This window comes from Melozone crissalis, unplaced genomic scaffold (genome assembly GCF_028551555.1).
Source record: "Melozone crissalis strain CALT ecotype California unplaced genomic scaffold, PUWL_Pcris_2 ptg000002l_1, whole genome shotgun sequence".
Taxonomy (NCBI): Eukaryota; Metazoa; Chordata; class Aves; order Passeriformes; family Passerellidae; genus Melozone; species Melozone crissalis.
The window spans coordinates 3,763,557-3,788,177 of record NW_026535780.1 but is presented as its reverse complement, the minus strand read 5'-3'; the positions used below and the strand labels follow the sequence as shown (position 1 = coordinate 3,788,177).

The 24,621-nt window shown below is 39.3% G+C and overlaps 1 protein-coding gene across 2 annotated transcripts in view; it reads right to left on the bottom strand.

The window, feature by feature from the left end:
- The window catches only part of TRAPPC9 (trafficking protein particle complex subunit 9), a 449,801-nt gene that overhangs the window by 295,330 nt on the left and 129,850 nt on the right, over positions 1-24,621 (bottom strand). For both annotated transcript variants that reach the window (XM_054295480.1, XM_054295472.1), the window contains exon 18: positions 6,684-6,826. In XM_054295480.1, the coding sequence (XP_054151455.1) occupies positions 6,684-6,826 (143 nt within the window). The remainder of the gene's footprint in view (positions 1-6,683; positions 6,827-24,621) is intronic.

The window sequence follows — 24,621 nt, the reverse complement described above, 5'->3', positions numbered from 1 at the left end:
ACAAAACTGGGGCCATGGGAACTTTAGGCAAGTGACAATGACACTGTGATCTAAAAATCTCTTTCAGGAGGATTGTGATTACTTGAAATGACAGCTGAGGATATTCTTCAGTAACACTGAACACAGAATTAAACCCCAAATGCAGCTGCAATGATGGCTCACTTCAGTGAACAATCTCTGCAGTTCTGTCTCCAGCTCAGTTTAAAAGTCACTTTAAACAAGAAATTCTCAGGGGGGCTGGCAAGTTTTCTGCATCCTGACTCATCTCCCTTTCCCATCAACTGAAATCATAGAGTATTTTCAGATCCACTTTTTTGAATTTCTTTTCTTCTGTTTTCTTTGAGCAGCCATTGCTGCACAGAATGGGACAGACAGGGAAGAGAAGCTTTGGCTCTGGTGACAATGGTGTGACAGATGACAACCCTGTTCTCCAGAATCCACTGACCAACACAAAGAGCAGCACAGCACAACAATGATCTACACCACCTTTGTTGATGCTCTTGTGTCCTCAGTAGGGCCTCTTTAATTTAATTTTAATAAATTATCTAAAAATGGAGTTCTCAGTACTAACTTCAGATGATTAAGTCAGTTTCTCCACCTTACTGGCAAAAGGCCTTTCCACAAATTCCAAGAAGAGTCCTCATCTGACTTCTCCCAGTTGTAAACCTTTCCACTTATGCTAAATATTCCCAGCACATCTATAAATATTTGCAGATTTGTGTTCTGACATCTCCATGTGTCAAACCATACATATTTAACATCTGGATCCCAAAAATCAATTCTCTTAATCTGCAAGCTGCTTTCTGCTGCTCTTTCATGAACCCACTGCAATGTTACACCATTAGCACAAGTTAAATACCTCTGATTACCAAGATAATTTAACTATTGGGTGTAACCTCCCACATGTCATGAGTTACCACTCAGTAGAATCTATATTGAGCTCAATAGTGTATAAATAAGGAATATATTTTAGAATGACATCCACTCCTGAGAACATTAATATAAATCCATTGCTTGACAGATTTTCCTAATGATTTGTCAGTTTAATTGCACCAAATGAGAGCTTTATTTGCTTTATTTAGTTGAATTTGCATGGTTCCCAATTTGACTTTTATTATTAATATTTTTCATTAACAAAACAGTGAATTTAATACTAATTATATTCTCCATGTAAAAACATCAGATCAATTTAAACAGGTCATATCTCAGTCCTCCTCCAAACAAACATCTTGCTCTTCAAGCACCCAAACAAGAGAGGTTTTCCTCCACCTTTCAAAGCTCTTTGACATTTTGAACACCAAAATATTAAGAAAAAGAAGACTGTAAGCAGCTGCCTATCGGTAGGTGACTGATTCTCATTCTGAATGTAGCAAATGTGAACAATTAATTTAAAAATCTGGCTATATAAAACCAACAAGGGTTTCAGAAACTGCTACATAACTTTTTATCATGCAACAAAAAAGTCTGTTAGAGCACAGCTGAAGAAACAATGCTGTTTACTCTTTCCCTTGTATAATTTGTAAATATACAATAATTAGGATTTCTGATCCAAACTTTACATGTTGAAATTTATTGTAGTGAAAACAGAGGCAACCTTGGAAACTGGAATGGAATTTTTAAAAATATGTCTGATTTCTCTAAGCCTCCAAGTTCTACCCACCCAACTGAGGACCTCCTGAGAACCCTCACCACAGCCAAGTCTTCTCTGCCTCCAAACGCTCAGTGAAACCAAAATACAGCATCCTAACTTTAAGTACAGAACATGAGAAGTCTCAGACTAGGGAGCACACTGCAGACTGTGCTGTGAACTGATGTCTTCTGAACAAAACCAAATCATTTGATCTAAGGATGTACATTAATGATACAAAGGACAGTTACCTTGAACCTACAGTTAGATGAACTGGCACTTTGAATTTAACAATGTCAGACCTGCTAGCATTCCTTTTTTTTCTCCGATTTAAACCCAAGAACAGAGTCTAAGGCTCAGCACTCGCCAGAAGAAATCTGCAGCTGGTGTCTCTTCTCTGTATGGTGGCTTTAAGATAGAAAGGAAAGTATTCTGCCTCACAAAAAAAAATTAAAGATTAAAAATCTTATCATCTTGAATTTGTAGAATTTCCAGGTAAGAATATTATTATATCTGAATTCCCAACTTAGCTTAAAAGTGAAGGCATCATCCCAGAGGATTGATTTCATCTACAAACTCAGATTGTCTCACCACATTTGTAGAAAACAAGATCGACATTTTCTGGCCTTCGTAGTCTCTTATTTAAGACACTTTTGTACTGATGGCACAGTGGCAAGGGACATGAGGGGACCAGCAGGTCCCTCACAGTGGGCAGAGCACATTACTTGAATTCTTGTCAGATCTGCAGTATTTTTTCTGGCATATTTTCATGCTCCTTTATAGAGGCAATAAGGAAGGACATTCAGTGTCCATGAAAACTGGCACATAACACACCTGAGAGAAACAACAGGTATAAAGAAGATTGTTCAAGACAAACTACCTAAGTTTCAACAGCAGACTTGCTTAGAGTTAAAAGGATATCAAAATGAGAAGGAGAATCACCCAAAACTATCAACAGAATGTTTCCTTACACTGAACCATCTGCAATCCATCTCCATTAGCAGTTTAGGGTCAGATCATGGGATCCCCAGTGGCAGCCTAGAACCTGCTGGCAACTGCTCTGCCTGGAGGCCTGGGAGCACAGCAGGGTTTGGGGCTGAGCCCTGGTATGGAACCAATTAATGTAGTAAGGCAATTACAGGAGATAATTAGGACAATTTTACTATTTAGATGTATCTGCACTTTATGGTAAATAAGTGGTTCAACAAGTAGATCCTTGAAGCCCTTCAAGATTTCATTGAGCTGCAGGACAGAGTGGGAGAACTTTCAACATCAATTCCTTATCCCTTATACCCCATTCCAGGGCATTCCTGATGATGCTCCTGGGACAGCCCCCCTCCTGCCCACCAGCAAGCAGAGCCAAGGATCACAGGGAACATCCTCAGAGGGAATATCTACCAGCACAAGGCTGCTCTGCCAGCCCCTCTGGGTGCAGGAAGCTGAGGGAGCACGGGGTGACACCCAGGGAAGGACTTGGGAGCAGATGAGGGGCTCCTCAGGGATGTTCTGTCAGTTCTTCACCGACACAGCATCCTCTGTACCAACAGCAGGGCTGAGATCTGAATCAGAATTGGGTGTGGGCAGAGCAGAGATCTGACCCAGAATTGGGTACAGGGAGAGAAGAGATCCCAACCAGAATTGGGTATGGGCAGAGCAGAGATCCCAACCAGAATTGGGTGTTGGAAGAGCACAGATCTGAACCGGAATTGGGTGTGGGTAGAGCAGAGATTCCAATCAGAATTAGGTGTTGGAAGAGCAGAGATCTGAACCAGAATTAAAAGTGGGCAGAGCAGAGATCTGACCCAGAACTGGATATTGGAAGAGCAGAGATCTAAACCAGAACTGGGTGTGGGCAGAGCAGAGATCCCAACCAAAACTGGGTATTGGAAATTCAGAGATCTGAACCACAATCAAAAGTGGGCAGAGCAGAGATCTGAAGCAGAATTTGGTATTGGAAGAGGAAAGATCTGGCCCAGACTCAGGCAGCAGATCAGGCACTGCAGTGTGACAAGGGCTGCACCCACCCCATCTCAACCCCCAGAGCAGCACAAACAAAGGTTAAAGGGATCTGTTGTCATGACTAAATAACTGAAGATATATTTGAGGTGTGGTTAATGAAGCTTCTCCCCATGAGGCAGAACTTGTGCATAAATGGAAGACATAATTTTGCTTAGATATTTAAAAAACAAAGCCAAGCCTAAATCCCCAGTTGTTTCAGTGATATTTCCCATGCACTTCTGCTCCGGCAGCTAAATAGAAGAAACACCAATTAAATTTGGAAGACTTTCTACATAAACCATAATCTTTATGTTACAGTGGGGGGAGAAGTGTTTTCATTAACATTTTTCCTGAGCTTTTTTCACTAAAGGCCTAAGGGAAGAATCAATGCTTAGAGTCTTTTTAGTTTGATTTGACTTTTTAGGCCCAGGAGTTAGTAGGCTAATGTTTCTTACTCATGTGGAGGCAAAAATGTAAAATAGAAACAATAAAATGAAAAAGGGAAAAAAAAAATTAATCCAGATAATGAAAGCAATGATAACTTCCATTCTGAAATGACAGCTAAGGAGGTAAATTATAAAATACAATTTCATGTAATGACTAAACAAAAATAGCTCAGCACCTCAGACAGTACTTAAGCAATGAAGTCTCAGTTGTAAACCAAAAGGAAATCAGATTTGAGTTTTTGCAAGAGCAAGTAAAAAAACCCAATTATAATTTGCTGTCATTGTGTCTCAGATATTGGCAGATATTATCAACAGTAAAAAACAAATTTTGTTTCCACTACTGATGAAAAGCTATCCTTAGCAGATTGAAATACATATTTCTGCCATTTTCCCTCTAAATTATAATATCAAATTCTGATGGAGAACCTGCGAAATGTAAATATTACAGTCTTTTTCTCTAACTCAGTAAAACTTTTAGGCACCCTGAAAAGCAGGCACATCTTTAACTACATCTCCAACCATGAAACCACTGAAAGTTTCCATGACTTAACAGATCTGAGTGGTGAACAAGCAAAGGATAAAGGAAACACACACAAGGTGAGATGAACTGGAGCCACTAAGCACAGCACCAGCTGCCACACAACATGGGAAATTGTGTCCTGCTAACTCAGAAACTCTGAATTAGCACCTCCATCTGTGTGTAAGGATTTCAGGATTAAATGCCTGCCCCACATCAAGAACTCCAGAGAGCAGATTGACAAAGCAGGGCTGGGATGTAGCTTGGCCTACACAACACACAGCTGGGGAAGCCAAGCATAAAAAGCCAAAATCCCAACAGTCAAATAAAAGCATCAGGTTGCATTTGAAGCTTTTATGGAAGGTTTGCAGCTTCACTCCCAATCCACCCTATAAGGAATTGCAGTGAACCACAGAGCAGTCTGTCCATTAAAAATATACATTTTGAGAGTATAGAGAGCTTTTTTGACACTGAATGGAGGGAACTAGGCATTCAAATAATAAATAAAATCTGGTTATTTTAACCTCTATATTGAGCCTTCTTGAAAACTATTTTTAGCTGATGCTGTGGTACTTCCAGGTTGTTCAAGAGAGATCACTTATTCACTCTTGAAAACCTTTCAAGGGCTGAAGAACGTGCCTTTGCAGGGATGAAACTGAATATCATTAAAAAGGGGCCCAGAATTTTTCAAACAGTTGTTCTGGATACTGTGTTCTGACTTTGCCAAGCAGCATCACATTTGCTTTACTTGAGCAATTCCTAACATAATAAAACCATGTTATGCTATACTTTCAAGCAGCAAAATGCTCAAGAAACTTGCTTACTAATAGAACCATATGGTTTCATAAGAGCTGGACACAAATGACTCATTAAAAATAATCTTGTTTGTCTCATTTTTGAACATTTTCTTTAAAAAGCTATTGCAGAGTTTCAGTGTCTTTGCCTAATGTAAAATTCCCTTGCTATCTGCAAAGGTCATTATTTGCTGTATCCCCTGTGGGGAAGAACAGGATCCCATCCCTCTTGGCAGTGTCATCATTAAAAACTCCACTCCCTTGCCAGTCATCATCCCTTCAGCAGGAGAAGTTGCTTTAAACATATGTTTTAGCAAAAATCCCATCTTATCACTCTTCTTGCTCCAGACTCTCCAACTTCTCTTCATGTTCAAGCCTAAAACTTTCCTTGATGCTTTAATTCTTCTGCTCACAGCCCTGTTTTTCAGGCTATGTTGCTGCCACAGGCTGTCCATCTATCCTTGGACATTTCTGCCATGGTATGATACTGGGGACTCAATTCTTTCCTTTGAAAATTAAATATTCACCCAGTGCCTCCAAGACTGGCATTTCCTTCTTGCCCATCTTTAAATTTCTGAATTCTGTCATGAAAAGGGTCCCAGGCCCAGCAGGAATTTCTTGGATCAATTATGTTCCCTCTCAACTATTATTACTGGTGTTGCATACATAACTGCACTGAAACAATCTCAGAATTTAATCAAACCAAATTCTTGCTCCCACTGTGCATAGAGAGGTTTTTTACAATAATTCTACTAATTATTAAAACTGATTGCATTCAGTGGCTGAGAAATTTTATTCAAAAAGATTTTCATTATCACAGCATTTGACCACCATCAAGAGTTGCCTTGATTTTAATATTCACTATGGCATTTGAAACTGCTCTGTGGTTTATAAGAGAAAACAAACACCAGAGGAGAGTCTGGTCACAATTTATTTGTCACATCATTCACACATTCATTTGCAGTAAGATTCTATTATAAAAACTCCAAACTCTGTAATACACAACACATTACAATTGCTAAGAGATACAGAAAAAAGTTATCAAATTGTGCAATAAACATGAGATTTCCAGGCCCTGCTAAAATACATCATCATGAGAAAACATCTGAACCTCAGAAGCTGCTGAATGAACATGAATTGCTCCAATAAACTCCTAAATGAGCAATTTTGAAAATTTCTTCACAAAATTCTTTACCTACACGTTGATGATGATATTAAAAATGTTTCCAATATGGACTTTAAGTTACATTCAAAGGAACAGAGACAATGAGTGAGATTCCAAGAGTCAGGGCAGGGCTCACCTTGTTGCTGGCAGGGTACTGATGCGAGTGAAGAAAACGGAGGGCTCCACCTCCACGTGGAGACCCAGGGCAAGGTTCCTGTAGTATCCTTCAGCATGTCCTGGTCCCCCAGAGTACTTGAAGTTCAAAATGGCTTCCAGTGTCTGGAGGAATAAAAGTTAATTCCTTGTTAGCTATTTTTCACTACTGTGCATTTCACAAGTTCAATTAAATTAGGCCACAGAAGTGATTTGCAAATTTGCTTTCGTAACCCATCTATTCTGTTATCTCAGGAAAAAAAGGCAATCTAACAAATAACTGCAGCTTAGGCAAACAGTTGCCTAATCCTTTGAAAAACTAAAGAGTGCAGCACAAAGTCAGCTGGACTTCCCTTTACGTAATTCCTCTCCATATCACATTCAACATCAAAAAACCAAAAAAAGTTGCTAAAAGAGTTAGGGCTTATTCAATGCTGCTCTCCTTCATTCTCTTGAAAAATATTCACCACTTCACTATCTAATCAAATTGAAAAGCTTCAAAGTTGGGGGGCAGATAAAGATGATACAAAGCTAAAAGAATCTGGTCTCTCATTCTCGTGTCCATGAAGTAATAGACTGGAGCAACACCCAACTGCATGCACCTTGTCTCTGTGTTCATTTTAGAGGAAATGGCTGGCTAGTAAATATTTAAAATTATTCTCTAGCATGAGCCTTCTGCACTCATTGCTCTCAGCAGCACTGAGCCTTTACTTCTGTGAGGAAATTTGGGGCTTTGTGCCTTTCCCCTCAATGAACAGCATGGGAGCAGCTTCCCAACACAGTCCCCACATCATCACCAGTGCTCAAGCCCAGAACAACCCTTTGATTGATCCAGAGAGATCATTCACCACCTCCTCTGTCATTATGTCCCTGAAATATGATTTGCTGGAAGCAAGGTGACAATTTGGGAAATGTCATTGGATTTTTTTTTTATTTTCTCAGTTTTTATCCTGGTCCTGGGGCAGCTGCCATTGCCACACCACAGAGCAAGGACACAGGCAGTGCCAGCCCTGCAGCCTGACATGGACATCACATATTATGCTGAAACCTGTTTATGGAAGGACAGACACTTCCTAAAAGGCTTTAGAAACAACACCAATTTCACCTTTGTTCGGCTTTTAGCTCATTCTTTATAAAAAAAGGCAAAAAATGCCAAACTTCAAGTCAACAACTTAGCCAGCAAATCTATTTATCAGACACCATCAAGCCTCAGGAAGGTAAAAGCACTCTGCCTTTCAACAGAAGATTCACAAAAAATTTATGAGACCTGTTATTTTTTATCACGAGCTCTAAGGAACAATCTAAGAATTTTACAACTTACAAAAAACTCCAATTCTGTTTGATACCATTCTGTTTATAAGTCTGGCTGAAGGAAAAGAAACAGACATAGAATAATTTTCTTAAAATAACCACAGTCCAGTGATTTAAAGAATACCAAAATCAAGAGTTTAATGTTCTGCTGCATGTGTGCCCTTAACTGTTCTGCCTATTTCCAACTCCCTTTTAAGTGGAATAATTTTAATTCTTAATTTAGTTTCATTAAAATTCATGAGAGCCACCTTACAATACAAATAAAACCCTTGACTGGGCACTCTGGACATACCCATCTACTCTGTTTATGTCAATTCCTAATTTGTACTTAATGAACTCAAGTTTATGTTATGTCAGAAGAGCTAATCAATATTAAACACAAAAATAAAAAAGCACAAACCCATTCAAAACATACTTCATCCTAATTAACCAGCTGGACCATTTCATAAAAATCAGAGCCAGGCTCTGTAAGTACAGGGATCTGACACTGCTTATGTTGTAATGTGAGAATGGACTTCAATTTCAATTAGGGCATGGTGAAAACTCTGTGCATGTTCTGCATTATTGCTGTAATGCTCAGAGTCCTGCTGGGAACACTCCATGGTTCCCTCTGCATAGGACCATGGGAAAAAGCTGCTCAACAGGAGCAGCCCTGTGTCATTACAGGTAAACACACAACAGATTTCAGCTTGAAAGGTCACAGAGCATCACTGTTCCAGATTCAAACTCCTTTCCATCCCAGACAAAGTGAAAAACCTCCAGAAAAAAGGCTAAAAAACACAACCATTATGTGCCACTGATGGGCAGGAGAGTTTAAGGGCACCATCATAATTTTGGTCCCTGTTACAGCGAGAAATTTGTGGGGGAAATCCTGATGATGATGCTGTGTCTCCTGAAATCCCACTGGAGAGAACAAGGAAAAGGAAACCCAACCATCTTCTGTTAATCCAGACAGCAGCAGGATATCCCTTCCCACCCAAAATGTAAGATCTAACAGGGCACAGTAAAGACTGGGGAGAAAAGAGATTCTGACAACTACAGAACACCCAAACCTCTTCTTTTTCTCTGTTTTCTGTTCTTTCTCTGGCCATGATGGTTTGCAGTAGTCTATGAATGTGTGCATGTGCACACAAAGAAAAAGCATCAGGCAGACTTTACATCAGGACTGTAGATGGATGTGCAGGAGAGGAGATTGACTGAAGGAAATAATTATTTTTTTCAGGACCCTTCAGATGGTTAGAGAAAGCTTCATTGCTTAGGATTTATGCAATATGAACAGAACAAAATATTTTTAAAAACCCACAACAACTACAACAAAATTCAATCTCCTTTGAAACCTCAAATATTACTTTACCTATAATATGAAAGATTGATTTTCTATCTTTGTGATAGAAAAAGAAAATACTACATTTTCATAAACCTACAAATTTCAGATAATTTACTACTCTCTCCCACAGCACCTGCAGAGAATGGCCCAAATGCTACAGCCCCCAATTTAAATAATGTTGTACCCTGACTCCTTGTGAAACCTACAGAAATCACAGCCTGAGCTGCAGATTCTCTTCATCCTTACAAATCCAAATAGCATTACTTAGAATGCTCCAAATTGCACCACTGCAGACTGAAAATGAGATGGCAGAATGTGAACACCATTCTTCCTGTAGATTATCTATGAAAAACAAAAGGAAGGAAGGAGAGAGTGCACCAGGCTTTCAGGGCAGGCAGGAAAAGAATATTGATAACTGTTGAACACATTTGAAATTCAGAAACCTGTGGACTTGGGGGGATTCTTGTTTTTAAGGCAGAGCTCCATTCTGGAAACTCAACAGTAAATATTTACTGTGATGGCTTTGGCTTGATACATTTTTTATGATTTCATTGGTCCTTCCTTCTATTGATGAAGAAAAGGAAACAAAAATGTTCCTGCATCTAAATTCCAAATGAGAGATTCTTAACCAACAGCACCCACTATCAATGACACCTACCAGAAATATTCTGCAGATAAACTATCAAAAATTCCTGGTTTGGTTTTTCATGCTTTTTTTCCTCCAAGTATGTTCAGCATAAAGCTAGCACCAGTTTGTTGACTCATAATAAAATTTAAAGCAAAGCTAGAAAGGAACTGAGGTTTGATGCCACAAATGAAAAGCAACTCAAAAAGCAATTGGGCACTAAAGTTTCCTCACTCACTGGCACCAGTCAGCTCCTACCTGCCAACATCTCAGTGATGACTCTAAGCAGCAACACCTCTAATACTGATTGTTAATTGCCAATTCAGTTGCAATCCACAGCTCAGAGCAAGTATTTCTACTGAACTACTAGCACAGTACTTCCTCCACAAAAGCAAAATCAAATCTAAAGAGAATCTCTGTTGTCATTATATTGCAAGAGTTCTATTGTCATTACATCGCAAGGATTCCATACTGCTAGTTTCATACCTCCTTGATGTTTCTTGTAGGCATCTCCTCTGGGCACTGACTCCAGTTTCCCTCAACCAACCAATCCACTCTTTTATATCACTCTTCTTATTGGCTACAGGTGTGGCCTGTTAAAATCAGGGCTGCTTCTAATCCTTAATAATTAACCCAGCTGCAACTCTTTAGGGGGCAAGATTACACTATATACCACCTTCATTTACCCATACTGCATCCCCCTACAATTCCCCCTTTTTCTTTTAATTATGTAGTTGCAGCATTTCTAGAAGCATACTAGTTCAAGTAAATTAACATTATGACACATTCATACATTTCATTCAGAACTAAGAGTTATACAAGTGTTCAGACAACATATTATAGTACAAATATATATATTTCTGAGTGTTGGTTCAGTTTTGCAGCTTTTCTCAGTTTACAAAGTACTTATCTTCAAAATCTTTTGTAGGCATATTTAACAAACACTAATAGCTGCAATTGATATATTTTACCAATAGTTTAGTATTCAAGTCCTTTTCCCTGAATCCACAGGGTCATACAGTTTAGCATTTGAGTCCTTTTTCCCAAATCATGTCAGGGTCACCATTTGTCATCTTTATATTGCAAGAGTTCTATTGTCATTAAATTGCAAGGGTTCCATATTGCTAGAGTTTCATACCTCCTTGATGTTTCTTGTAGGCATTTCCTCTAGGCACTGACCCCAGTTCCCCCTTAACCAACCAATCCACTCTTTTATAACACTCCTCTTATTAGCTAAAGGTGTGGCCTGTTAAAATCAGGCCTGCTTCTAATACTTAATAATTAACTCAGCTACAACTCTTTAGGGAGTAAGATTACATTCTATACCACTTTCATTTACCCATACTGTATCCCCCTACAAATTTCCACCTAATTCTACAGATTATTGCTGCTCATGCAGAAGTTGGAATGTTACTGAGAACAGAAAAGTCCAAAACAGACAATGACAAATTAAATAGAGAAATGAATGGGGGGAAAGCTGTGTGAAAGGTATTTGTAGTGCTGGCAAGTGAACTATGGTGCTCAGCCCTTTCTCTCAACTGAGAGATGATTGACTGAATACTAGACTCAAGAAAATTTGCCCCCTCTAAAAAGTGCTCCAGTTCTGTGTGGCAAATAGCACAATTTTAGGTCAAGAATTTTCTTACACCAAGAGCATGTTAAGGAACTATAAATCAAGGATATAAGGGCCCACCTGCAGAGATGCAATCATTATATGCTCTAGGTAAAGGAAAATAAAGCACAAAGCATCATCATCATTTGTGAGCAAGGCTCACATACACTGTGTTTTCAGGTTTTTTCTAAATTCCCTTAGTACAGTAAAAATGACACTAAGTAGATCTCAGCACTTAATAGAAGATGAAATGTCAGTGCTACAGGCAGTTTGCTCCCAAGGAACTGCAGATGCTGACTGCAGTGACTGAAGAAATACCAGACTGTAGCACTACAGACTCCTCCTTAAATCCACAACACTTAAAAACTAAAAACTAAAGGGGAAAAAAAATAGCATGAAGACCAGACTCAAAACACACAAATTCAGAACATAATCTTTCCAGTTTAGCTTCTGAATGGCTTTTAGAACACAATCTCATTAATGAGTATAATTTCTCATGCAATTAGGGCTTGAAATTTGAAAAATAATTTGTTCTAGGTGTGTAACCTTCCAGTACACCTTCCTTTGGGAAAAAAACATACTGATTACTTGCCCAACTGTAAATATGATTTATTCCCAAATCCTATCCTACACCTGATGTTCTTCTCTATCAAACTCCCACTAGCAGCTCTGGCTCCACACATTCCTGAGTGTTCAGCCATTTTTTCTGACTTTAGCCCCTTTTCTCACCTGTTGCCTTGTGATTTCTGGTTTGGGTGTGGTATTTTTTTTTCCTTACTATAAACCCCAATTTTGTTAAGTTCTCTCTGCCTCCCTCCCTCATTCCTCTTCTTCTCTGACCATTCCACTCTTATTCTACTCTGAGCAACAGCCAGTAAAATTCTCATCAGTAAAAAAAGAGAAATAAAAAATTGATACTTCATCAGTTCCATCTCACAAAAGGCACCAGAGGATCTGTCTCAACAAAATGAATTTTTCCATTTCTTCTGCTGGGTGGAATGCTGAAAATCTTTAACAGAGCTTTGTGTAAATAAACCATGGATCAGGAATTTCAGCTGTCTAGCTGTAACTAATTAAATGATCTGGCAGTAATGAGGAGAAAGTGAGTTTCTCTAATTAACCACTCTCTTTTCAAGGACAGCAGGTGACCCTGGCAATGCTCAAGCTCCTGACAACAGCAGAGATGTCCCCAAAAACGTGCAGAATTGGATCAACCTCAAAAAGTCCTGCAAGCTTTTAATCCAAGCACATGGGATAAGCTGGTCCAGGAACACGTTTCAGATACAAATACAGGGCATGCACACAGCTGAATCTTTTTTTATTTTAAGGAAAAGGCTAAAAAGTGAGCATTGGGAAGGAAATGGAGATGCCTAAATAGCTGAAACCAAGATGAGACTCAAATACATCAAGCTTCCACTTCGGAGCAATTTGTGAACACAAGGACTGTGTCTATGTTTAGCACTGAGCTCCAATCCCAGTCCTGGCATTTGGAAATGCACACAGCTCTGCCTGTGTATTCATCTGGCTATCAAAATTAATATAGATTAGCACTTTCTTGAGCTTTATTTACAAAGGTCTAACAAAAGAATTCCTGTCATTTTTGCTTCTTCCTCTCATCACTGAATCTACAGCCCATGGTTCCACATGATAACCTGACAAAGAATAAAATCTATATTTAAAAAAAGAGGCTTAAAGGATGATTTTGTGTAAAAAGAATGAGGCTTAATAGCAGTGTTGGGAGAAGCAATTGGTGCATCTATGTCCATGGGCTGAATATCCTCCTGCCCACTTGCTCTCAGGAGGATAAAAGGGGACACAAAAAAAACACTCCCACACTGCTAAAGAGGAAAAGCAGAGACACTTCTGGATACCTTCAAATCCTATAATTCTACTTGGGAAGACAAAAATCTCCAATCTAAGAGGAAAAAAAATCTGACAGTTAAATGACAGAAGTATTTATTCCTGTCTTTATTCATCCCCAAGGAAAGAACAGCACTGCTGGAATCTGGGATTTGAGATCTGCACAACTCCTTAGCATGGAGTCTCTGGTCCCAACTCTCTGAAGGACTTGGATCTTGATATCCTCAAAAGGTTAATTCAAGGTGAGTATTGTTTCAAAATTGAAAACAAATTGTTTCTCTCCAATGTCTTTAGTGTCTCGCACAATCTTAGGCTGCCATGAAAGGTCCATGTTAAGAAATGAAGGTAAGAATTTGAACATGTCAACAAATATTTATGAAGTTTTCTGCCTGCAGAAAACACTACTTCACTATTATTATTAAAAAATAATAAACTGAATTTTTACATGAAAATCATTGGTGGGATAAAGTGCACAGTGATATCACAGAATCATAGATTCACTAAGGCTGTAAAAGACTTCCAAGACCATCAAGTCCAACCATGGACTTGAGAAAGGCAGGGAGAGATCCATTTGCTTTGCTAAAACATAAATCCTATGCTTTTGTTTGCATGCCAATCCTGAAGCATATCTGAATCCACTGCAATACTTCATTGATCAAGGTAGAATTCTTAATTTTGCCCAAGTAAGAAAAGGAGACTCTCCCTGTAGATATTGTTCCTTAGAGCACCAAACAGTGCAGTAATTGATAGCAGGAGCCCTGATACATGCATTACAAAAAGGATATGCATATGTAATGATCTTGTAGTGCATATGTAATCATCCTCCTGGACCCAACTGCAGCACACACTCTCCATGCTAATTTTTCTCTTCTCTATTCCACTGAAAATACACTTGGCAACTACAAAAGCCAGGATAAAATTCTTAACAACTGATTAAGCAATGAAATAAATTGTGCCTCTGCAGCAAGTCAGACCTTTACATGTACAAATACAAACAAAGCCTACATTGCCACTCCTGTTAAGCTTCTCTATCAGTCTGCCACACAATTCAGTGTCATTTTTAGCACCTGTGTTAACAGGTGACTTTGCACACCCAGGTTAGTGAAGAAGGTGCCTGTTGTGTGCAGCTCTGGTGCAGTGTTACTCAAGTGACTTTCAGCAGCAATTCTTGCACCATACCAGGGTTTATGGAGCTCATCCATCCACATTTCTGTCTAGTTAAACCCCTGAACAATGAAAGTGCTGCATCTCTCAGCAAAAATAGCACAATGGCAAGTAGCTGAAGCTAAATATAGCTCCTGCAGGCATATACTGGGAATTAAATAGTACATTTCACCCCTCCCCAATCCTAAATCAGTAAGCTTCAACAAGGAATCTCTAGTGAATACACACAGGAGCTCAATAAATCCCCCTTAAGCTTACAAAGCATATTCTGAATCTGTGCAGGCTAAAAATAGCTATGTTTATAATGAGAATGGAGATGTGAGCAGAATAATATTAAGTTTAAAGGCAGGACTGGTGTAGTCATTCTGCATTAACAAATAGGGTGAATCAAAGGTCGCTCTGACAAACAGATACACAGGCTGACAGATAAAATATAATATCCAGCCATCTTGTACTGAAGAGCATTCATCTCTCATTAAACTCTGCATTTCCTAATTGACTATTGCAGCCACACATTCACAAGTGATTTTGTGCACATTTTTTAGCTGGAATACAAGTTGTTAGCTCCTAAAGACAGAAGGCAGGAATACACAGCATAATTCCCCTGGACAATATTCCCTCCTAGAGCTTCAATCCCCTCTGGAAATATTCAGGAAATACATAATTATTTTTGTTGTATTAATCACAGAATTCTGCCTTCTTTAATTAAAGGTAAATTGCATCCAGGCCTCCTGGGTCCCACTATTGCAGCTGGATGCCTAAGAGGCTGATGCCCATTCTCAGAGGTTTTACCTCCCTCAGCCTGGGTCCCAGCACTGCTGACCACAGCTAGCACAGCATCTCATTCTTGGCTGAGCTACAGATGAGAGATTAAAAATAGTTTAAACACAAGTAACTTTTATGTGGAACATTCCCATGGAGAGTTTTCTGTCTGCTGACACTAAACTGCAAAATGTGTTAGAAAAACATGCTGGGGAACAAACCCTGCATGCTGGTCTTGGAGGATGAGAAGGAATGGAGGGGCAAGTCAGAACACATATTCCTTAATAGCTTCTCTGATTCTGAAATCAAAGAATGGCATCAGTTGGAAGGGACCTTAAAGACCATCTCGTTCCAAACCCCCCTGGCATTGGGAATCCTTCCACTAAACCAAGCAGCTCAGAGCCCCATCAGTTTGTTCTAGAACAATCTGGGGATGGGGCAGCCACAGCTTCTCTGGGCAACCTGTGCCAGGGCCTCACCATCCTCATAGTAAAGAATGGTTTTGCTTTTATCTAAAGCAAGCCTACTCTCTTTCAGCTGGAAGAGCCATTCCTCTTTGTCCTGTCACTCCAGGCCTTGCAGTCTCTGTCCATCTTTCCTGTTGGCTCCCTGCAGGTACTGGAAGGCCACAATGAGGTCATCCCAAGACATCTCTTCTCCAGGCTGAATAAACCAAATTCTCTCAGTCTTTCCTCACAGCAGAGCTGCTCCATCCCTGCAGTCATCTTGGTGGCCTCCTCTGGACTTGCTCCAACAGCTCCACATCCTTCCCATGCTGGGCCCCAGAGCTGGACAGTGCAGGTGGGGTCTGACCAGAGCAGAGGAGCAGAATCCCCTCCCTTGATCAGCTCCCACAGTGCTTTGGATAAATCCTGCCCTGACTCTGAAGTAGGAAGGTGGAAACAGAGAATAAATACAGGGACACATGTTGATGAAGAAATCACAGACATACACACACCCTTCCAAGGGGAAATTTGTCTATGTGAGACCACCTGGTTCTCCCAGCAATGGCTAGGGATGTGCTGGGGGCTGTAAAGCAGCATCACTGCACCTATTTCCTCACTGAAACCTTAGGTTAGAGGGTACATATGTTGTTAGGGGTATGGGGTATTATCATAGGATACATTTGTACTTTGAACCTGTTCATTTCACCCTCCAGGCAGAGTGCCCAAGAGTAAAGGCACAAATGCTGGCAGATCCTTCTCACTAAAGGCACATCCCAGAGAGAGGCAGATAAAACCAAGATGTGGGCATAACAAAGAAACATCTCCAGCATAAAAACCCCACATGTCATGAAACCCTAAATGAAATTACATATAATTACATATAAACCCAGTAACAATTCAGAAAGAACTTCAGTAAAAGCCAGAAACAAGTGCTGAAGAAGTGACTGCCAGCTGGGACTGACACCTCTGCTCACTGCTGCTGCTCATTCACAGGCAGGTCACCTCTCACCTTGGAGAGAGTGAGCACAGGACTTTTCTTTGGCTCCACAGCACATCTGGCTGCTCCAGACTCAGCAAACAAGCATTACCTCTCAGAACATATTCCCAGCTTACCAAGTGAGACTTTCACAAAGCTCTACAACACTACTAAGGTCTGCAAATGGTGAGTCCAGGGTGAGTCCTCCTCCAACCTTCCCACAAAAGCAACACCACCAACCCTGAATAGGCTGATATGCAAAAACCTCAAGTTCCTGGGTAACACCAAAAAGTTACTCAGTTTTGTTTTTCATGCCAAAGATTTCTATGCTGTTTTGTTCTTCCTCGATCCCTTCTCTGTTCCTTCTATTTCCACCATGTCCTTTGTGAGCAAAGAGGGTAAGATTGCACACAAAGAGGGAAAGAAAAAACTGCTTGGTTTGCTGTCTATTCCTTTACTTTCTAATATTCTATTCCTAATAATTGTTTGTCTTTGTAGAGCATCTCATGCTTCCAATTTCATGTATTTGGAATTAAGACTCCAAATTCTTCATGTGCATTACCTTCACCATGCACATGTGGATCAGTGCTGATCTTCACCTCAGCCCTACTGCAGGATAAGCCTGTAATCCCTGAGAGCTGGTTTCCATGTGTGCTACCCTTGCTGATCTTTGGCAATTCCTCATCACCCTAATGCTCAGATCCTTTAAGAGCATGCACAGGCACAACACAGTCCTAAGGAATTAGGCAGGAGCCCACCCTGCAGTGTGCAAATGAGCCCCTTATCCTACCTTGAACCAGCTCAACTCATGATGGGACCTTCACATTCGTCTCCCAGCACACTTGCCTCTCTCAGAGAGCTTTTTGTCAGTCTCTGGGAGTGTTTTAGGAATCAAGTGAGCAGTATCAATGATTTTCTGTTTGTTCAGGAGCTCTGAATATAGAACTGGGACAGATTTGCTTACCGTGATGCTGCCCTTCATTAACAAAACCCATTTCAACAGTTCCCCAACAAATGTATCCTGTAATAATACCCTATACCCCTAACAACATATGTACCCTACAACCCAATATAATAACCCTGAAACTCTGCAGTTTCACTTCTGGTTTTACCACATTTACCACCAGTAAGTGTAAAGTAACTGTTTTAATTGCTCTGCTTCCCCAATGGCAACATACAACTTAACTTGCCAAAGTTACAAACTTTTGAACCATCAGAGAATATGAAAATAATATTCCAGACTAAGAAGGAAGAATCACATGCACCCCTCTATGAGCACAAGGTCTTACAGAAGTCCAGAGTTTCTATTTTGCATCACAGGGATCCATCCCATACAAATGGTTTTAGGAAGGTATCAAATCCACTCACTATTCAAAACACTCTGCTGAAGAAGCCAGCTCCTTTCATTATGTGTATAATTTTTATTCATAATATTATTGTAGTACACTCTGAAGAAAAAATATAGTAACACCCTAAAGGATAAAAATCCTCCTCTTCAATAACAGAACTATCTTTAAAAGAAACAATGCATCCAGCAAACCAGGAAAAAAAATCAATTCTATAAAAGATTCTTGGAACTGATAAGATTTTTATAGGAGATCTCTTTGGAATTCTTGGGTTAAATAATCCTCATTTTTTTAGGAATTCCTCTGATTAGAAGGGATAAGCCCAATTAGTGAATTTTCAAAAGTAGAAGCAAATGAAGAAAGGGGCTTTAAAAGAGGAATGCTTGAACAATTTTATCTCTAGATCTGTTTATTCAGCACAGACATTAATACATAAATATGAGAGACTGAGCACTTCAGATTTTTCAGCTGCTGCTTGGGTTGGAAAAAAATGCTCCAGTAGCACAATTAGTTTTAAAATCAGTAAAGTTACTGAACTAAATTTATCACTGATTTAATGAGTTTAATGTGGAATGAATAGCGCAAATTCCTTCTCCTTAATATGATGATCAAAACTAACAGAATAAGAAAATAGTGAAATTAGTTTTCAAGAACTAAGACTTCAGAAATTAAATCTGTCCTCTACTCTGGCTAGAAATGGGTTCTTTGAGTTGCAGAAAAACAACACTTTCCATTCTGATATATCTTCTTTCCCTGGGCAGGCTCTTTGAAAGCAACCAAGCCTTTAGTTACACCATTGAAACACAAGTCAGTGCTCCTATAAACTCTCTGTATGTGATTCCCTCAAAGGTTTCCCCTCAGGACAGGGAATCTGGACTTAGCTCTTCAGGAAACATATGAAAAATAATTGCAGATATGAGTCAGACATGGAGATGACACTAAAATTAACTTCCACTCTTTGCTGTCCCCATTTTGGCCCAATTCAGGCAGGTGGACACGGCGTCTGCTGGCTGGCTCCAGTCCCACCTGCACTGAGGAGCCCTGAAGGCTGAGAATACACTTTAAATTCTGTGATGTTACCAAAAAAAAACAGACAAATTTTCCAGAGGCAAAGGTCACAAAGCAAATGAGAGGTGTAACACAGTGCTCTCTCAGAAATATAGATTTATAAAAGACTTGTCAGGGACAATTTGACCAGTCTGCAGCAAGTGTTTGCTGCTCATTTCTGAGCATGAGCTCAGACAATACTTGAACCATTCCTGTTTTCAAGCTGCCACTACTGATGCATCTGTATTCTTCACACAGAGCAATAATGCTCCAAAAATAACAAATGATCCTACAAAAAGGTAGGGAAGGAATGGAAGGAAGGGAAGGAAGGGAAGGACCTGGTACCTGATGTTTAAATCACTATTTTGATTTTATTTAGGATGCCAACTTGATTCCCAGCCTAAGTGTTTAGCACACACTTAAAACGATTACAAATGCTTACTTAAAAAACACACTGAGTCATCTCTGAGCACTTCATAAATATGCAGCAGGAAACTCCCAAACACTGACTCATCACTTCAGAGGTTTAAAACACAATCATGCATTTTCCAACTGTTACTCATACTCGATTAAATCCTAAGCAAAACCCATCCTTGTTCTGTGAATTCCACTTGACCACCCATTAAGCCTGGCAGAAAAAAGAGCACAATGGGAGGCAGAAAATTGGGAAGAGTGTTGATTCTTAACAATTCCTGTGGAAACACTATTTCATCTAAACATACTTGGAAAATTCTTTACCTTGCAACTTATGCAATGAGTGGCTTTTGTCTTTACCTTATTCTGAATGAATGACTGACTGAGGAAAACAAACAAACAAAAAGCAAAACAAATTTGACAACATGTTTTAATCTAGAAAAAAAGAAAAACAAGGTACAACAATCTCCAAGTTTCTTCTATTTGTGTACAACTATTTAGAGTTGCAGCTCAAGAATCCTGACTCTCTCTTGGTGAGACAATGCACTGAGATGCTCTAGCCACCTATTCCTACAGAATTATGATGCTAAGAATACATGTTAATGGACTACTCTGATAAACATCACCAAAACACTTCTATTTCATCCTGAAATTGATTTTTGTGAAATTTGGCATAACTAAAAATGTTGTTACTGCAAACATTGCAATTTCTGTAAAATTAACAAGAACTCCTTATAATTTTCCTAAATCTTAGTAAAATTCTGGCTTTGTTAGAAATCATTTCACCAAAAGGCAAGTTAATGCATCCACATTGTAAAAAACACAGAGGTGTTAATGCTTCCCATTTATAGCAGCAACCCCAGCTAAAAGACAGGAATACTTTTTGGTATGATCCCAGGCAATTACACAATAGTCAGTAGTCAAAAGAAACAGAGTCTCCTATTCTTAAAATATTTGTACAGAGTACTAAATTTTCATACATAAAAAGAGAGTAGAGAAAAAAGACATTTCAAATAATTATGATAGAAAAGCAATTTGATTTTCTAATTCAATTTTATTCAACCAGAATGATGGGGTTTTGCTTAATTTAAAACCAATTTTTTTTTGTTTTGTTTTTAGTTTGTTCGGGAGATTTCAGGTGTTTTGAGATTTCTTGGGTGTGTTTTTTTGGTTTTTTGTGGTTTTGGTGGGGGTTTTTTTGACAGGAGTAATTACATTAAAATTAGATTTTTTTTTTTTTTTTTTTTTTTAGAAATCAGATTTGTTTATAAATTGTTAAAATACATCATTTCAGCCATCCAGAATTCCTTCTATGCCCACTCCCCTTTTTTTAACCTCAATAATTAGAACATGGTCAGGAATTGTATCATTTTAAAGTCAGGAATCGTTTGGCAATAAATTTGTTTGACATCCTCATTAACAGAAGAAAAATAGTAGCCAAAAGTTGCTTTTAAAAGTCAAGCAACAGCAAGGTATCAATACTTGACTCCATATTCCTGCATCTAAATGAGAAGTGTCTCACCCTGCTTTAAAAAATATAATAAGATTATAAAGAATCAAGTTGTCTTGTCCATCTCTAAGATTTTAATTTTATCACACCAAATGGTAAACAATCTGTTTGGCAACTTATGATCTATTTTTACCAGGTAGCAGGAGCGTAACTTTTTCCTATTGAAATAAAGACACACAAGAAATCAGTTTAAACATATCATCATCACAGCTTTAACATAGGAAAAGTGTAAATTACTCCTAAGGTTTGAGGGTTGATTGGTAATTGTTTGCCTGAAGCTACCCACCTGCATTCAACCCAGGTCAGAAAGAAAAAGAAGCTAAATGTTTTTTAAAAAAGGAAAGCAACTTTCTAAAGCAGAGAAGAAACCCTAATGATTTCTGAAAAATGAAATTTATTAGACTTACATGTAATATTAAAAATATTTGATAACACACTTGTGCTAAGGGAACTGCATTAAGCTCAAAATTTTAAAAAGAAACATCCAAGTTTAAAATATCACAGGATAATACAAACCAAAACATTGTGATGGGACCTGAAGTCAGCCCAGATTTGAAATAGAATCGTCTGGACTTCTGTCTCCTATCATCCTCTCTTTCTATCCACTAGAAGTTATAATATTCTGAGAACTGGTACCATTTAAAAATAAATAAATAAAAAATAGAACAGAAATTTTAAAGCTTTGTAAGTAAGTTTCCTCTGCCCACGATACTCTTACACTTTTTTAATCAGTTCACCGTGGTGATAATCCACCATGAGACTTTATGGGGACACTTTCAGGACTTGGTTTGTCTGGATCAGGAAGATACTTTTGTGGTCAGTCTCCTCCTCACTCTCATTTCTTGACGAATGAAATTCCTGGATCATTTCTGAGTGAATTACAAGGGCTGCATCAGGAGAATCACCAGCAGATCAGCCCAGGGGTGATCTTTCCCCTCTGCTCAGCCCTTCAGGAGAGCTGTGCCCAGTGCTGGGTTCCCCAGCCCAGGAGAGACACAGACACTGGAGCAAGTCCTGCCCAGGGTCACCAAAGGCTGAGGAATTTGACCACCTGAGGAGAGACTGAAATGTTCAGCCTGGATGAGAGAAGGCTCAGGGAGATCACACCCATGCATATGAACACCCTGTGTGATGGCCTGAAGAAGATGGAGCCAACTGGGTTCCCATAGAAAGATGAGGAGCAATGAAATACAGAAAATTCCCTTTAATCACAAAGAGCTTTATTACTGTTAGCACAGACAAATGCTAGAACAGGTTGCCCAAAGAGCTTATAAAGTGTCCATTCTTGGAGATATCCAAAATCTGAGTGGACATGGCCATGAGAAACCTGCTACGGCTAACCATGCTTTGACCAAGTGTGCTGGGCCAGACCATCTGGAGACATCCTTTCCAAGAGAAAGGATACTGTGACAGCAAATTGGAAGATACACTCCATCCACTACCAGACATTCAAGTCCATAACATCAGATTACAGACATAAATAAAATCCACCCCTCCTCAAAAGCATTGGCAGCACAGACATCATCTCTCCTCAGCACTCCCTGCTTCACTTCAAAACTCTGCAGGCTTTTTTGCCACATTTCTTACCAATGTAAATCCATTTTGTCACCAGAGAGAGATGATGATCCAATTTTTGCAGCTTCAATGAGTATCCCTGGCTGCTGAGGTCTAACATCCTGATGGCAGAGCTTTCATCCTTCCAGCCATCCCTTTTTCCCTTTTCTCACTACTCACTTGCTAAACTTCCCCTTGTGAGCCTTCTGATCTGCTTCCACAAATGGAAAATTCTCTCCCTCTCCAGAAGGTTCATGTGGGTTTTCTGCTTCCTTTTTCTATCACTATCAGGGTGGGATTGTAGGCACTTGAGACAATAGTTTGTGTTCATCCCCAGGTTTCTTATCAATGTTACAGCTCACAGCCTGAATTCTGCAATCTTTCATTAGAAGGCACAAAATGGCCAACTACTTCTTGTTACAAGATCTTTTAAGGCTAACCTATCTAATTAAGAAATGACACCTAAATTATCTTCCCTTTTAACCCAGTAACTGATCACTCAATGCCCACAATGAGGACTTTTCTGTCCAATTACAAAACACCACCCAAACCCATGAAAAAGGTGAAGAAGATAAAGAACAACCTGTCTCTGCCCTAAAACCTCCATCTTGCTTCATATTTATTACTATATTCTAAAACCCCAAACTCTTAAGTTTTCCACCCTGTGTTATTACACACTAGTAACCAACCACATACTCATAATCCCAGTGCTATTAATCAATTTTTGAAACCTTCTCCACAGCCTCAGGTCAAATGCAGTGTTCTCTTGCAGGTCTGTGCCTTTCAGCACAGAAAGTTTAGAATTCTCAGCATCCAGGGTTCCAACAGTCCAGAACAGGCAGCAGGCAGGACACAGGAGGCAGGAATCTTCCTGCCACCTCCTCTGCCACCCAGGGAAGCCCTTGGGAAGAGGACAGCCCACAGCTCCTCTTCCCTGAAGGCCTCTGAGTTGAGCTGTGTAACACAGGTGAGTGACTGAGCATTTTAAAGGGTTATAATCAACTTCATAACTTTCAAAAGTGCTGTGGACAACAGTCTTCACCATTCCAAGTATATTCCAAATTCATAAAAGTAACTTGCTCATGCTCTCAAGCACTTAAATGCAGCTTTTGTGCTTGATTGATGGAATCCATGTCCATCACTACCTTGAGTTTCTCTCCAGCTTTTCTGTGTGCTTCATTGAGCACAAGGAGAACTCCCAAGCTTTTCTCAGCAGGGTTCAGCCACCTGCTTCACTGAGCTCTGATGTGTTAAGGGAAATATACAAGGTTTCTTTTAAGTTTATTTCCTAATTTTGCTCTAGTTTAAGCCTTTCCAAGTACATGACATAAAGAGATCGAAGGGTAGGACAAGCAAGTGTTCATGTAAGGTTTCATAAAAACATGGTACAGCTAGACAGCATTTCAGCCTGTTTGCCATTTAATATTTCAAATCATATAGATAGAAAAATGAGAAGGAAAAGTGAGAAGACAACTCTTACAAATTTAAATAAAAATGGGGTTGCTTTTGACATACATAAATTTCACGTTTTCCATTTACAGGATTGCCAGTTGTCTTGAATTTTGTCACAGGAGACTCCCAGTTTTGATAGACCTGTCATGTGCCCTGTCAAACAAACTTACAAGATATTGTAAAATGTGTAGAGGGAAGTATCTTTCTACTGTGGTGTGGGGATGACAGCTTTATGAATGATGTCAAGGAAAAATGTTGTTCTACAGAGCAAATATCTGGCAAGTTATTATACACTGCTCACCCACTGCCCACATTACTCAAATGTTCCAGGCCTTGCTCTCCCTTTCTTCCTGCTTCAAATTCAAATATTTTACTTTTTAATAGGCTATTTAAAAAATACAAAGAAAGACCAACACAATGAAGAACCTAAGTTTGGTAATTGGAGAGAAAATAATTAGGGGGTTTACCATATAATGGAGATTTTAATAAATACTTAAACGACAAAAGTCCTGTTA